We start from the raw sequence: 16,755 nt of genomic DNA on the forward strand, positions 1-16,755 counted from the left end.
AAATTAATGAATTAAGTGATTTTATTTCAAATGAATGAACATTTTGACCTTTACAAACCATCAGTCATTTGTATTTGTTACTGTTTTCGTTGTGAAAAGTGAATGTAATCGATTCATGACTGAATTATTTTCCCCCAGACTGTTCAAAAGGCATTTTTGAATGTTATATAAAAGTTTACCCATTACAAAAAAGTTTTACACACACACACACACACACACACACACACACACACACACACACACACACACACACTTCTGCGTATCCTGCTACTGGTCTTCATAGAAGACTTTAGCCATGGCGAGGGCGACCTTGGCAACTTTCTTGTCCTTGGCGTCGGAGCCCATGTTGGCACGTGCCAGTCCTATCCAGTACTGCTCTGTACGGTTCTGGTAATCCGTTACCGTCTCCCCCTCCTGCACTGCGGGGTGCTTTTCTTCATCTGGAAACACACAGTCAGGTGCAGATGTTAGACGAGGGAGCGCCCTGCATAATAGAGACACTAACGTTACTGAGCAGATGCAGCCACAACACAGTTGCATCTCCTCTTAAGTAGCCAGAGCTGTAGTTTATTAACAAAAATCTCTTTAGCATCTGTAAATACAACATTGGTAGCATTACCAGAAATGTCAGAGCTGATGTCTTTGGAGCTAGGGAGTAGTACAAGGATTATTGCTCCACCAAAGCCAAATCTGTGAGACTGATAACTCGAGAATTTAAAAATTAAACAGGTGTAGGGACAAAGCTGAAATCTGAACTAATCCAGAGTTATTTACACCTGGGTGCCAAAATAAATATCCCATTTGCACACATGCATATGCTTGCATTGTTGAGTTGTTTAGAACAGCCAACTGCAAAAGCAAAGCAAAAGAAACCTGTCCATAACAGAGAGAGAGGGAGACACTAACGCTGCATGTGTTCAGATGCTCTCTCTCAGAGTTAATATCTTCGTGCTGAGTATAGCTGTGGAAAGACCGAAAAATGGCAAGAAGCAGAGGTTAAAACACAGCTCTCTAACTTCCTGGAATCACCGCATCAGCTCAGAAATCCTGATTCAAACGTGGGAATGTGGGAAGTTGGGCTTCTGAACTCATTTCAATTAAATTCAGCCCAACAGCTTCTGTTACATTATCTCAGCATCAAGGCTGAAAACGTAACAGCAGTCGTGTGAGTAATTAAAAACTGGCGTGCACACTAGAGACTCTAGTCATGGTTCTTCAAATCTGGGACATTGCTGTAAACGTGGCTGCAGGTTAACTTCTCAGATTGTGACGAACACACTCCAGCCCAGCGCCATCGGCTTTGTGTGCTCTCAATGCCCCACACGATTGGGTGGGAGCAGAGGTAGGACCAATAATGGAATATAAACATGTCCATTGACTCAAACACTGAAACCATACCTACTTCCTGCTCCTACCTACATTTTATTTTTAAGGCAATTATTGTTCTTTGCGCTATATTTATCCTACAATGGTCACTGCTCATTATTTTATAGATTAAGATTATTAATATACATATAAATCAATATGATTAACAGTATATAAAGTAACAGACATTGTTTTTCCTAGGCCAGTAAAAATGCACATGAGAATTTTAAACGTTCAAAAAACTTTCTAAACTGCCTGATACTGCACTGTTAGTATGAATGTCGTGACACGCTGCTGTGTGTGTGCGACAGACCAAGAATGATGAGATTAAAAACAGATGTGGTGGGTGAGAAACTCGATTATGAAATAACGTACAATACGGTACTGTGTAAATGTCTCAGGAGGAACTTTCTTGTCATTTTTTAAGCAACAGTTCTCGTGGCCTTTCAAAAACAACACACAAGTTGTGTCTGTAAAACAGTTTGACAGTTTCGCAACAACATGATTTACAAAAAGCTATTAGCTGAAAACGAGGTATCTCTCAGCACGGCGTGCAGTGTGTCCTTAAAACAAATGAGGAAAAAAACAAACGTATGCAAAGTAAAGTTCAAGATGAAGAAACATGATCTCGATGCTCATTTGAAAACATGAGCAGGGAAAAATATTAAAACATTTCACTGAAGTATTAATACCTTTATGAAGCTGCTGTATTAGACTGCAACAGGCAGTGTACAATATAAACAGATGTCATGCACATCCTGAATGGGACTCTGCACTTGTTGCTCATTATAAATAAAGAGAGCACATAAGTGTCGGCCATCGAAGAACCTGAATAATCTCTTGCCTTCCTCGTCCTCGCTTTCCTCTTCGGACTCCTCTTCCTCCCCCTCTGCTCCCTTCGCCTCCTCCTCTTCCTCTTCATCGTCCTCTGACTCAGACTCTTCCAGCCACTCCTGTGTCTCTGTGGAGAGACCATCATAAATCCAAATGAAACCTCACGCCCCTGACTCCCATCTTAACAGCACCTCTCTCCTGCGTCAGAGGATATTCAGACGTTAGCGCACACACGCACGCACACACACACACACACACGCATGCACGCACGCACACACACACACACACACACACACACACACGCACACACTGGCTGCTTTAATTATGTGCGCTGAGCTGACGGATTTCGTTTAAGGCCTCTTTGTTGTCGCTTTTGGACTTTTATTGTCCGGCTGACTCACTTGGGTCCATTTCGACCAGAACCTCCCACTGGTCCATTTTGTGCAGGTCCAGACAGTAGAAGTCGTTCAGAGTGAACTGGCGGTCGCCCACCTCAAACATCCCCCCGTACAGGTAGAGCTTGCCTTGTCGCACTGTTGCCATGGCGCTGGACCTCGGGCAAGGCTCGATGAGCGGGGCCGTGGCCGAGCCTAATGACGATAAAAACAAAACAAAACAAAAAAAAGACCCTGAAGTTAGGTAGACAAAGATGCTGAGAACTTCTTTCCTTTAGTTTAGCACGAGTGTGTGTAATCTTGCCATCTTCTTCCTCCTCTTCCTCCTCCTCCTCCTCCTGCACCTGAGGACCAGGAATCACTTCCTTAATGGTCATCACTGTTCCGTCCTCAGTGACGATCTCTTTGATGATCTCAGTGGGTCCTTGAGGTGCCGCTGCCTCCTCTTCCTCCCTCTCCGCTTCCTCCCCCTCTGCCATATCCTTTTTCACCCTCCGCCGTTTCTTCTTCTCTGTCTTGTTTCCCTGGACAGACACACAAAGAAGAAATCAAATAAAACTGAGCACACAGAAAGTAAATGGTAATGATAAATGGACAGATTCTTATACAGCGTTTTTCTACTCTCCCAGAGTACTCAAAGCGCTGTATACAACATGCCACATTCACCCAATCACACCCATTCTCACAAGCGCTGTCTCTAAACTGAGTGCTTTTTCCTGACGACAATCAGACTCCGATGGATGCATCGGAGAGCAACATCGAGACTGGAGGAGCCAGGGATCGAACCACCAACCTTCTGATCATATCAATGCTCTTTGTTTTAAACTTCTGTTTCATGGAGATGTGCAAAATAACGTATATCAGAGCAGCAAGTGTCAGATGTGACGTAAATCCTGTAAAATCTCCAAATGTCCATTGAAGACAGATGTTGTACTACAGCTGGTGAAGTGATAAGAACACTAACACATCAGGCCAAATTCATCCACCGAGTTGGGTTGGGTTTGGATCTAACAATGCACAGGGAGTCATTAGTTATTACTAATTTCTGCTCTCTTCCACAGGCTGCTTTTTCTCCCGTCTTCCACCCCCCTCAGCCCCAACTGGTTGCGGTGGATGGCCGCCTTGAGGCAAATGTTGTTGTGATTTTGAGCTACATATATAAAACTAAATTAAATTGATGGCCATGTAAAGAATGCATGTGGACTGTGGGAGGAAGACAGAGTACCCACAGAGAACCCACACAGAGAGGGAGAACATGCAAACTCCACACAGAAAGATCGCAGCTGGCTGGCAGGTTTGAACTCAGGAGCTTCCTGCTGTGACAGCTGAACACTGCACCGTCATCCTGCCCCGATACAGTCTGCATTTCTTTATTCCTCTTTGATGTTGTCTTTTTTCCTACCTTCTGAATTCTGCATTGCATCAGCAGCGATGCTTTATAACTGAACACTAGGGCTGCCACAAACGATTATTTTGATAGTCGACTAGTCACCGATTATTTTTGCGATTAGTCGACTAATCAGATCATCATCCATTGGACGTACAGCGTACAGCTTATTGCACCAGCAGCATCTGCTCTTATATAACTATCATTAGCTTACAGCTTTAAGTGTTTGTGCTAACTAAAAATAAAGACAAGATGGTAGTTTATTAATTTTTAATGAAATTTGCAGATTGTTTCGGTGAAGTTTAATAAACTCCTTGCTTTCTAAAATATAACAGGACACCGGAGTATATTCTCCAGCGTCTCACACTTCTGATAATCAGCTGTCTGCTTGACAGTTTTAGCTGTGCAAAAACTATAACTTTAATCTCAGCCAAACCGATTTACTCAGGAACAAATAAAATACTAAAGAAAGCCAAACAATAACATTTTTAAGTTATCTAAGTGACTTATATATATGTTTAACCTGACTAGCGAAAGACGGCGGTGGGTTTGAAAACGATTTGCCGGGAGTCCGGTGTTCTCACGGCTCTAGTTAGCCTTGCCCCCGCCTAGCTAACGAGCTAGTGGGTAACAGACGTCTCCGAAAACGTCGGAGCGCTTTTGAAAATATGTGGTGTCTTGATAAACTGAGCAGATATTTGAGGTTTACACAGCTACATTCTCGCCTGAAAATATGTTAAACGTTTTTTTTGTGACCCAGAAAGAATAATAAGAGTAAAGTTAAAACTAACTAGCTGCCGCCATTGTTGACAACTGCGCTGGGCTGCGCTATGAATTCTGGGACACAGCCTCTTCTTCTTCGGGGTTTAACGGCAGCTGGCATCCTTGTACATGCAGTGCTGCCATCTTCTGTTTCAGTCCGTTATTACACTCTTAAATCCTACTACTCATTCCTGCGTCCTTTGTGATCTTACAAAGCTTCAAACGATGCGTCGACTATTAAATTAGTCGTCGACGATTTTAATAGTCGACATAATCGTGACTAGTCGACTAATCGTGGCAGCCCTACTGAACACACAGCAGCATGCCATCAGACCCCCTCCTCTGCACTGGGCTACATATATGCGATACAAACTATGGACCAGATGAGCTCAAAGCTGCTGAATGTTTGTGATAAAGTGGATCTAGAAGGAAAGTATGAAACTGTGGCTCGACGTATTGCTTATGCTGAGCTATAATTCAGAGCCTTTGCTTTTATAGATCTCAATTTACTACTCCTTCTTTTATGCACACACAGCAATTATGAATGACACCACAGTGTATCAGTTTCCACACTCAAACCACTCAGATCTATAGGTGGAGGTAATTTCATCCTGGAAAGGACCACTCTCATCAGGACAGACATAGATCGTAGCTTACCCTGAGCACACCGGGGAACCAGCGGTTTTTCACTGTGTCATACAAGTACAGGTCATTGTAGAAGTCGCCCTCCAGCGACTCTTCCTCTTCCTCGTCACAAACCCCACCAAACAGCACCGCCCGCCCAGCTGGGCCCACCGCCAAGGAGAAACCAGAGCGAGGAGGGGGCTTACTGCCAGAAGGGTTCAGTCTGGACCACGACCACTTCTCTGCAGGACAGAGGAAAAGTCACAACATATACCACGAGGACAGGAGCAACATCGTTAGACTTGAATGATTTTGTCGTTAACAACTGAGTGTTGTGTACCTTGACCATCTTTACCCTCTCGTTTCAAAAGGAACATGTCAGAGTGGATGGTCCCCTTCTCGACATCCTTCTTGACCCTCTGCATGAACGCACACGCAGTTTAATCAGGCTGTACAACAAAAAAATGACAACAATACGGGGGAGGCTGTCAGACGACACACGCACCACTTTGGAGTATCCCCCATAGATGATGACGCCCATGCCGTCTGGAGTGGAGGTCATCTGACAGGCAGAGCGCAGGGAGGGGGCGGAGCCTGATGGAGAGAGGCGTGACCAAGAAAAGGTGTCCAGGGAGAAAGAGTAGACATCATTGTAGTAGATAAAATCCCTGCAGGGTGAGGAGGCAGAGGCGGGAGCATAAGGACACTGGGCTTTTACACTGAAAAACTGTAGGGATCCACAGATGCATCAGCTAGTGTCACTACTGTCGTCAGCAGCGGTGGATGTTTAATGAAATAGCTTGTGGAGCCACCCTGGGCAGCAACAATTTGAACTATTTTATGTATGACTTTATCGATCTCTCACATCACTGTGGAGGAATTCTGGCCCACTCGTCTCTGCAACATTGCTTCAGTTTGAGGTTTGTGGGAATGTGTTTATAGATAGAGGTCCTCTCTTAATGCCCGTCTTTGACTGGGTCATTGCAGCACCTCGATTCTTTTCTATTGAAGTTATTCAGTAGCAGATTTGCTGCAGTGCTCAGGATCAGTGTCCTTTTGCACGACCCAGTTTCATCTAAGCTTTCGCTGTCGGACTGATGGCCTGACATCTGAATCTAGAATACTTTAGTACACAGAGTAGTTCATGGTCGAATTGCGCAGGTATGCTATCTTTAGTTTTCTCCAAAAGGTGCTAAGCATAGTCTAAATAGCTCTATACTTTGGTCTTGTCGGTCAAAAGTACATTATTCCAGAAATCTCGTGATTTGTTTAGATGCAATTTGCTGTCATGCCCTTTTTGGGGAGAAGAAGCTTTCTCCTGCTAACCCTTCCAAACAAACCACTCTTGTACATTCCCATTCTTATTGTCATGTCATTGCAGACTGAAATTGGGGTTAAGTTGCTGGGAAGAGTTTGACAATGTGTTAAACACCTGAATTCTCCAGACCTACAAAACCTGTGCTTTTATAGAGGTGCTGATTATCAGTTAATCAAAGGCATTTGACTGGAAGGAGTAAAGGTGTACTTAGTTTTTCACAAGATTGTATGTCCAAAACATAAAATTTCTGTCCACAAAAAGTGTTAATATGTTACAAGAAGAGTCTGAAACAAACACCGAGCAATGTCCAAATGCCGACGCAATCTTCTAATTTACTGTCATGCTCCTTATCTATTTATTTAACAGTAAAGGAACGCAGTAGAACTTTAGGAGCAATATATTCTGAGTTGTATTCATGCTTGAAGTGATTTTCATTTACCAGTCCCCACGATCGACGAGTCAAATTCTGACACAGTTTTGAGCCGGCCAACATTTCGCAGCCTGATTAAACTTCCATTATAAGCAGGGGAAGGAAGATGTCTGCATAAACAGAGTGAGATAAGGAGGCTTGATGTCCTCAGATTGCTGTGAATGGTATATACGCAATCTCTTACACACGTCTTCACAAATTAATTAGATTTTTTGCATTTAATTTCAAATAATAAATGATTGATTTTCAGTGGATTCAGTTTCTTTGTCACTTCATCCGTTGCTGATATCAAGCAGACCGTGACCACCATGACACCTGTTCAGTGAGCCTGTTTACCTGGTGCTCTCGTGGAAACCTCCAAACACCAGCAGCTGCTTCTTGCTGAGGACCATCCGATGTCCACTGCGGCCCGATGGACCGCCCGGTGCCCTGAAAAGTAAAAACTAACATAACATCTGTACAGCAGCTGGACTTGAGACTCTGTATTTACACAATCCATCTATCAGCAACAACTTCCAATTACTGCATCTATGCTTAGCAGCCTTTGTACGCACTTGATGTTCTCCCAGGTGTGTGTAGCAAGGTGCAGTACCCAAAGGTCCTTGTAGTGATAGAACTGTTCCCCATTTGGAGAGGCAAACTCTCCACCAAACACCCAGAGCTGTCCCCCGCCCTGAGGAACTACCACCGCCTGAGTGGAGGAAAGAAAGGAGAGGGGGAGGAGTGAGGCGGGGGGGGAAGAAGACGGCTGCAAAAACAGCACGAGATAAGACAGTTTGATGTCCTCAGATTTAACTGGTTCCCTTGTAAAAGGCTGTCTTGCTGTGATGATGTGCGATTGCTGATAAGTTTTAAAGTTGCCCTCTGATCTGTGCTACAGCAGACTGCCCCCTTGTGGCTGAAATGATAAATCACAACACTATGACAGCACAAATTTGACCCAGGTACTGGCTGTGTGGTGAAAAAGTGTGGTGTTTGCTGGTTTATCAAATGCTAAGAAACCCCTGAGATGTTTAGTTGTAAACTGTGTACCAAAAGACACTTAAGACTCTTCATCTGGGATGTTGTGTACCTGATGAGAACAGCGTGGTGGAGGAGGGTTGGGGATTTCTGATTTAACCCAGGTATTCTTCCTGATGTTGTAGAAGAACAGATCGTTGTACAGATACGTCTGCAAAAACAGAAAACCACAGCAGGGGTTTTAAAACTGTCCACACAAAATCAGCCACGGAAGCCTTAGGCTCATATTAACCATAGGCTGGAGAGATTTAAGCATGTGATGCTTGCAAATAATTATAAAATTTTTAATTCGAAATCAACACACTGTGAAAAAAATCCAATCAGAAAGCGGAGGGTTGTACTATGAAGTAAAAATAACCGGTGAGTGAGGTCTTTGAGCATCACAAAGACACTCTCTCTTAACCTGCGAAAATCACCTTGGTAACTTCTGTTGAAAATGTTTAGTCTCTACTCTGATTGGTTGCTAGGGTCAGTTGAAACACACAGCAGGTTCAAACTAGCATTGGCTGTCCTGACAGGTGCAGCAGCCTTTGAACACAAGATGGCCCATACTCGTTCTTTAGTGACACAGGTCGGTGTGATGACATTTGATGTTGTTGTAATAAAAATAATAAGGTGCAGCCCATGCAACAGGGAGAAAAATACATAGAAAAAGGTGCAAAAGTGGACTACCAAAAATACCAAATAAATAACAAACCAACACTGCAAGAAAAACAAATATCAGTGAAAAGAGTGTTAGATGAACTGTTTCGCTGTGTAATTAGCTGCTCATTCACACTAGGAGACATATACTGAAGGTTGGTACACACGACTGAGCACTAATGCACAATATCATTTATTGGACTAATCTGCTACCTTCTTTCCATTGAAGAATTCTCCTCCAAACAGGATGAGTTCATCTTTCTCAGGATGTGCAGAGAGGGATCCATTCAATCTAAAAAGCATGAAGAGGTAAATCATCAAGCGATTCTTCTTCCTGTTCACTTCAATAGTCCCCGAGTCTTTTCTTTAGCACCACAGTCTGGCTGAAATGTGTTGTTTTGAATACAATCTCTGAACTTATACTGGATGGACTCTGGTGAAATTGCACTCAGTGCACTCATTAACGACTCCGTCAAAGGATGATTCACATCCTTTTTTATTGATCCCAGAAGTTCTACTTTTGGACCGGCATCAAAATGAATGAATGAATGAATTAAACTTTTTGTGTTTTTACTGCAGACTACGTGCACAGCTAACTAGCACATCCTTTGTACTGTGCAGAAGACTTGTGATGGTGTAGAAAACACTGGTAATAATGAAAACAAGTGGAAAGAGGCAGAAAAATGTCCTCACTGGTGCTAAACAGGAGCAAATCCCCCAAACTGTACTTTTTATAACATTGGAATAATGTTATAATGTACTAAATCTTTTAATTTCAGTGCATTTAATTTAATAAATAATGGATTTGTTCATTCATGACAGGGACTAGCAAAAAATTGAGTTGGCATTTCTCTTGTCTACACTGTAAGTCATTTGAGTGAATAATATAAAATCCAAAACTCTAAGTTTTTTTGTAATTTTGACCACAAAACTACGTCAAAACCACGATAAAAAATACAAAATTATAGAAAATTATATCTTTTAAAAAAATCAAAGGTTGGGATCTGTGGTTGTTTTCTATCCCTCTTACACACTTTCTTTTGCATTATTTTGGTGATTTCTTGTGAATTTCTGTCACTGTGCATTCCTTGTTGATGTTTTGCTTCTCTCTTTAGTCACTCTGTATCTTTGATTCATTCATCTCTTTACGCACGTTTTTTGTTTGTTTGTTTTGTTTTGTTTTGCCTTATTTTGGTGATTTTTATGTGCAATTTATGTTAATTTGCATCTCTTGTTTTGCATCTTTGTTTGTGGGTCACTGTGATGTTGCTTATGACACTGAATTTTATTTATATTTTCCAAATATTGAGCCTGACTCTATGTTTTTCACCTCGGTGATGGAGGCGGACACGTCGTCTCGACAACCTGGGTTTTCTTTGCGTCCAGACTCTGAAACTCAGCGATCAGAGCCTCCAAATCATCCTGCAGGCAGAAAAGGTTAAACGGAGAAGAAATCAAAAACGCCTTTATGTGCTCACCTCATATTAAAGATAATTTGATTCAATAAATAAATAGAATAAATAAATAATCTGCGAAACGTAAAAGGTTTGCAACAGGATAGGGCTTTCCGATTCATCCTATTTTACTTTGATTTAATTGTTACCTCTTCTCGTTTGGACCTTTTTGAAACCTTTTTCTCCATTTTGGCAGCTGTCTTCTCGGCTCCCTTAACCTTCTTCTCCTTCTTGCCTTTTTTCCCCATGGCTGCTCTATAAGCGGACAGTTACTCGTAAAATCTTCAGTTCTTTTGACTTCAGTGCCACATGGAAGCCAAAACAGCCTCTCACGCCGGATTTCGATGCTTTTCCTCTGACAACTGAGAGGTACTTCCGGCAACAAACCTGACGTCAGCACGCTGTTGGGATGTAACAGCGCCCTCAGTCGCGGAGGAGGACTACATAACCGATAAGGCGCTCATTCCCTGCCAAAATGAATCAAATAAACGCGTCCTTAAATAAATAATGAAATGTGACACTAATTAATTTATTAAATGTTTAATTAATTCATTAATAAGTAACATATCAAACGCTTACAATGAAATTAATTGACATTTTATTAATTATTTGTATATTTAATTAATTATCTCCATTTTAATGAATGAAAGACACATTTAATTAATTATTTAATGATGTATACATTTAATTTATTTACTACACCAGAAAGCTCCAGAAATCCTTTTCTGCATTTTGTCTGTGAAGGTTCTCAGTCATCCAGGTCATCGTAGTCAAAGGAGCTTGCAAAGAAAAGCGTCTGGACTTCTTTAAGTTGCTTGAAGACGTTTCACCTCTCATCCGAGAAGCTTCTTCACACCTTGGCTCAGGCGATTAGAGGATCATCAGGGGGTCCTTTTGTCCCTCTGTGGGGGGATACTCCCACTAGGTTTATATCTGGGACTCTCCACCATTTGACCTTAGAACTGAAGAAGCTTCTCGGATGAGAGGTGAAACGTCTTCAAGCAACTTAAAGAAGTCCAGACGCTTTTCTTTGCAAGCTCCTTTGACTTTTCTGCATTTATTACTCCATCAATTTTGAAAGGACTGAACTGCCAAATGAAGCCCAAAACCACGACAGACCCTCTATCATGTTCTACAGTGAGTGTAGACACTCATTGTATTTCAAAGTTGTATTCATACTCCATAAGACTAAGTGCCATTCATTTTCAGTCCAGTTCTTGTGCAGTTTGACATACTTCAGCTTTCTCCCTGTTTTCTTTTCTTAAGAATGACTTCACTTCCACTGAGACCGTCACTGTTCAGCGAAAGGTCTCAAGCCCTGGATCAGTCTTTGCGGATTTCTTTTCCTATTTTTTTAAGTGACATGTTACTACTTTTATTCTCCAAATATCTAGTTTCCTCAAAATAAATAAATAAAACAATACACACATTGCTGAGGTATGCCAAATTTGTTTGGCTAAGAGCTGAATCATGTAGTTGGTGCAGGAATACTATTTAATGCTTGTCAAACTGTGGTATTTTTGACAATTTGTGTAACTAAAGACATGGAAATTTACATTTATAATGGATTGGATTTATATAGCGCTTTACAATGCCACTATTCATTTACTCTCACATTCACACACTGGTGGAGGCAGCTACAGTTGTAGCCACAGCTGCCCTGGGGCAGACTGACAGAAGCGAGGCTGCCATATCACGCCATCGGCCCTTCTGGCCAACACCAGTAGGCGGTAGGGTAAAGTGGCATGGGGACACAACAACCAGGACAGAGAGCCCGGGGATCGAACCGGCGACCTTCCGGTTACAGATACGCTTCCCAACCCCCTGAGCCACGGTCGCCCCATTTTTGTGACATGCACAAAGTAAAGCATCTGAAGATGCACTTTAAAATTGTTTCTTTGGAAAGTTGTCTGTTATGTGTAGACACAACACTGCTTCATCCCTTTAGCCAGGTGTCTTTTTATGCTTGAAACAAAAAAAACTTCTGAAAATGATCATGTAAAGATATAAACTTTAAAAGATCATCAGAAAGTCTGGAGAACTATTATTCAAAACCACCTCAAAAGTCTGGCTCCTTGGAAGCAAAGTAAATTAATACAATGGATGGTTCAAGACAGATAGCTTCTCTACTCCAAGCTCTACTGGCTAATATTGTGTAGGTCTTCATCAAAGTCTGGACAGGGCACCGCTCATGGAGTCCTGAGGTAGGTTTGGTTGATGCCTTTGTGGACTCCTTGTATGCTCCTTACTGTCCTGCGCAGTCCTGTTAGTCTTCAGAAACGTTTAGATAAAGATAAAATATAAAATAAACTAAGAGTAAATGTGCACCAGTGGCAGAAAGTTTTTGAGGGACACGTGTAGACAGTCACCTGTTTAACATCACGTGTCTGTTTGTCTTTACTTTGTGTGGAATCTCACAGAGAGAAACTAATGGCCAGTTATTTGTCAGTTAAACACCTCTGACCTGCCTTTGACTCAGGCAGCAGTGAAACAACATGTTGGCTGCAGTTTCTAATGTGATATTTATTCATTTACAGTTTTTTTCAATCGCTAACAAGCGCCTACCCATACTTCAGATACTTTTTCTAAACTCTTAACACAGACTCACACCTACAAAACACAATTGGCCAAATGGATAATTTTCTTCTCAAAAATACATTTTGTTAAATATATACTACCTCTTCATTTCAAAATAGAACACATCTTTCTCTGCACACACTAACTGTACAAAAACACTATAAATCTGACTCAAAATGAAATTAGTCTGTCAAAGAATAACACTTGTTTTCACTTCACAAGGTACATGCAGTCAATCAAAGTACACCAGGTTTCAAAATACTGGTTATTATTGACATTACAAAAACTGCATAGACCTTTATGATTCAGTTTTACAGGTATTTGCATGCGAAACATGCAATCCACCATTTTGACACCAGAAATGTCTTGGTTGGTAACTGTATGTCCACATGTACAGTAATGTTCACATTCAAAAGCATTCCAGTAAAAAGCAAACAAGTTTCTGTTTCTTTACTGTTTACTACAGGAGGTACAGTAGAAACACGGTATGATAGGACAGAGAAAGTTCTACAGTATTGCTTACAGTGAACAAAATATCCATGAAACACACAAGCGCATTCTGAACAAAAAAACAACAGCAAAAAGCCAAGATAAAAAGGGGGGGAGGGGGAGGGGGGCTAAAAAAAGGCAAAAAATTTGCATCTAATCCCTGCGATCTTCAGGGTTAGGACACATGTTTTCATCAACATCACATCTGATGTTATCCAAGTCGATGCACCTGGGATAAAACCGCATGGTATGTCGGATCCACCCTTGGCAATCGTCAACTGTGATGTCCCTGGAGCCAGCATCCATGGCTTCAAGGAGGGACATCTGGTCATATGGCTGATGGTCATAAACCTTCCACCTCCATGCAGAAAAGAACTCCTCTATGGGGTTGAGGAAAGGTGAATAGGGTGGAAGGAAGAGACTTACCAGTCTTGGGTGGACTTCAAACCATGTTGTTATTGCTTGCGAGTGATGGAAAGCCACATTGTCCCAGGTAATTACAAAGGTCCTCATGTTTTCACCCTCCTGACCCTGCTCTGGAACCAGGCACTGGTGGAGATCATTGAGAAAGGCAAGCAAGCGCTCTGTATTATAGGGTCCAACCTGACATCTGTGAAGGAGTAATCCTGCATTTGCAATTGCTGCACACATGGTAATATTTGCCCCTCTCTGTCCTGGCACATCAACTGTGGCCCTTTTTCCAATTACATTTCGTCCACGTCGACGCCTTTTGGCCAGATTGAATCCTGCCTCATCGATGTATATGAATTCATGAGGGGCATGGTTGGCCTCCAATTCCATAACTCTCTGAAACAAAGTTTATGTAAGTCATGTTATTACTGTATACCATACTGTACTGTAACCTAGTATTGTGTAGGTTACCTACTTGCAAAGTGCAAAGCTTATAGAACTGGACATTGGATTGAACATACACTATACCTGGACATATTGTCGTCGTAGCTCCTTGACCCTCTCACTGTTCCTCTCAAAGGGAACAGTGTAGAGCTGCTTCATCCGCACTCTGTGTTTGGACAATGTCCGCGTAATGGTTGTGAGGCTGATTCTATCGATATTGTCAAATATCTCATGGTCCGCCACAATTCTAGTTTGAATTTAATGCAGTTTTATTGCATTATTTGCAGTAACCATTTCTACAATGGCAAGCTCCTGATCATTACTGAGGAGCTTTCATCTTCCCCCAGAGGGTGGAAGATGTTGCATTCTTTAGAAAGACAAAAAATTCAACATATGCATTACTGTATGACCATATTGACATGTCAAGTGAGAATAGAAACAATCCATGTAAAATGCAATACTTACCTGTTGGTTTGTTGAAAGATGCGTATAATGGAGGCAACCGTTGACCGCCTCAAATTGGGCTGCACTCTTTCACCAGCCTCTCTTAGTGAAAGACCATGGTTGATTACATGGTCAACGATAGTGGCACGAATTTCATCACTGACTACTGTTCTTGCAGCCCTTGGAATGCCACCACCACGCATTCTTACACCTCTACCTTGCCCTCTCCTTGGGCCTGCTCTTCTCCCTGGGCCCCTTGCTCCTACTCTTCCTCGACCAGACAATACAGTGTTTGTCTTTTTTTTGTTTCCAAAAACATCACTCCTCAAGGTCTTGCCTTATAAACCCCACTGACTCTAAGCCAGAATGGAAGAAGCTGTGGTTGGCCCAATTTACCCAACATAAATCAGCTGTGTGTCAATTATTCAATTGTTTGTTTATTATCAGCTGAGATCTATTTTTGATATTGATATTGTTTTTGTACTGATATCATTGCAGAAGCAGAGGTTTTTATACTGTATCTAAGGTTTGGAATATTGTTTTTGCTATTGTGGGATGTTGTGTGTTAACATTCGTAGATACTACAGAAACAGTCCATAATTTTGTTGGGAGGTATAGCTTGTCTGTTAAGAAAATGTAAGCATTGTGGAAATGTGTTCACTGACTGCATATTGGGTGAACACGACATGAAATGTGTGAATGGTATGGCTACAACAGACCAATGCTGTGCTAATTGTGTTTAGAGTTTTGCAAATGTGACAACTGTTTCGACAAACGCTTGTTAGCGACTGAAAAAAACTGTAATATAAAACAAAAGCTGTAGGAAGGGCGGGGGGCAAGTTTAACGTTATTTAATATTACAGAGATGTAAAACCAAATTCGTATTGATTTTTTTTTCATAAAAAGTAAAAGTAAATACTTTTCTATTTTAAGTAAAAAATAATAATTTTTTATTAGGTAATTTTTTTTAAAAAAATCACACTGTGACAGAGACAATTTAAAAATGGAAAGCACTGCAAACTGTCAGAAGGGGACAGCTGTGTGTTTCTTTGCTCCCACGTATACCTTCCACAACCACTGATTAAATGGAAGTTTTATCTCTCATCTCCATCCCTTCTAATAATTTCCTATCCGTTCACTGTGATTAAACATAGAAGACACGACTGATAGAAGCGACATATTTATTTATCAAGGCCAGTTTCTGCTGCAGCTATCAGCACTTTCCAACCATCTGCCGGCATATTATGATATTCATTTTCCTTCCCAGCATCTATACTCACAAAAGCTCATTTGCACCCACACCTAGACACACACATACACACACATATACTCACTAGTATCAGCTGACTACAAAGACGCAGCACATGACTTCTCTGCCCACCACTCGCTCTGACTGATAGTCTTTGTTACTTTTGTGAGCAGCCGGGGTGTGTGTTTTACTGGGGTTCAAATGTGAACAAACGATGCCACTAACAGGAACACTGGATACAATCTCTCTTGTGTGCCGTTGTTGTAAATAGTAAAAGACACAGAGAGCAGTCTGTTCATAAGGAAAGGTTAGTAGACAACCTGAGGGACCACGTCTTACAGTTTTTTCTGAATGCTTAAACCCTAACTGTGATTCCTGTAGCACAATCTCTAAAACTATTCAGACTTATAGCAAAACCACTCACTGAGTTTGCAAAACTAAAAGCACAAAAACTGCTTTGCACTCAGGTTGCAATTTTGTAACACACACTTTGCAAAACTGTAGGCACAATTCACTGCACAACACTCAATTACCAAATTTCCAACACACTCCTAGCAAAAGTATACACATGTATGGCTATCATTAACACTAATTTGCCAACTGTCTGGCACACTTTCACATGTGAAAACTCTTTTAGATAATCAGTTCACTTTGCAATCAGCCTAAGCACTATAATACAGGTAAGCTGTGTGTGCGGAGTACAATGGAGGGAGCAGAAAGAGTGAGAAGTAGAGGAGGCCGAGGAAGAGGACGTAGAGGTGAAGAAGTAGGATGAAGAGGACGACAAGGACAAGGAGGAGCGAGAGGAAGACGAGGAGGGGGGAGAGGAAGATGAGGAGGGGGGAGAGGAGGATGAGGAGGGGGGAGAGGAAGGGTAGGAAGAGTAAGAAATAGAATTGCTGATGACATC

General features: G+C 41.7%; 2 protein-coding genes across 3 annotated transcripts in view; both read right to left on the minus strand.

The window, feature by feature from the left end:
• The window catches only part of jph3b (junctophilin 3b), a 103,622-nt gene that overhangs the window by 68,325 nt on the left and 18,542 nt on the right, over positions 1–16,755 (minus strand). The window lies entirely within an intron of this gene.
• On the minus strand, positions 4–10,622 carry klhdc4 (kelch domain containing 4). 2 transcript variants are annotated; one of them, XM_082540533.1, is made up of 14 exons: positions 10,381–10,622; positions 10,108–10,199; positions 8,991–9,069; positions 8,188–8,286; positions 7,670–7,806; positions 7,452–7,544; positions 5,873–6,035; positions 5,708–5,786; positions 5,401–5,609; positions 2,899–3,118; positions 2,601–2,789; positions 2,210–2,326; positions 238–440; positions 4–197 (listed from the first exon to the last, which is right to left on the minus strand). In XM_082540533.1, exons 1-13 carry the CDS (start codon positions 10,477–10,479, stop codon positions 268–270), a joined length of 1,749 nt encoding a protein of 582 aa, XP_082396659.1. In that variant the 5' UTR covers positions 10,480–10,622; the 3' UTR covers positions 4–197; positions 238–267. The 2 variants fall into 2 exon arrangements, with proteins under 2 accessions (XP_082396659.1, XP_082396658.1); XM_082540532.1 differs by having other exon boundaries at positions 4–440; positions 10,381–10,621.

The sequence above is a fragment of the Aulonocara stuartgranti genome, assembly GCF_965226115.1.
Source record: "Aulonocara stuartgranti genome assembly, chromosome: 7".
In the NCBI taxonomy this organism is placed as follows: Eukaryota; Metazoa; Chordata; class Actinopteri; order Cichliformes; family Cichlidae; genus Aulonocara; species Aulonocara stuartgranti.

Bases quoted from the DNA above. Each gene is read 5' to 3' on its own strand.
- klhdc4 (XM_082540533.1), bottom strand. From the start codon at position 10,479: ATGGGGAAAAAAGGCAAGAAGGAGAAGAAGGTTAAGGGAGCCGAGAAG. The intron at 7,807-8,187 runs GTACACAACATC...TCCTCCACTCAG, and splicing joins CACCACGCTGTTCTCATCAG to GCGGTGGTAGTTCCTCAGGG. The intron at 6,036-7,451 runs GTAAACAGGCTC...CTCACCCTGCAG, and splicing joins GGTTTCCACGAGAGCACCAG to GGATTTTATCTACTACAATG.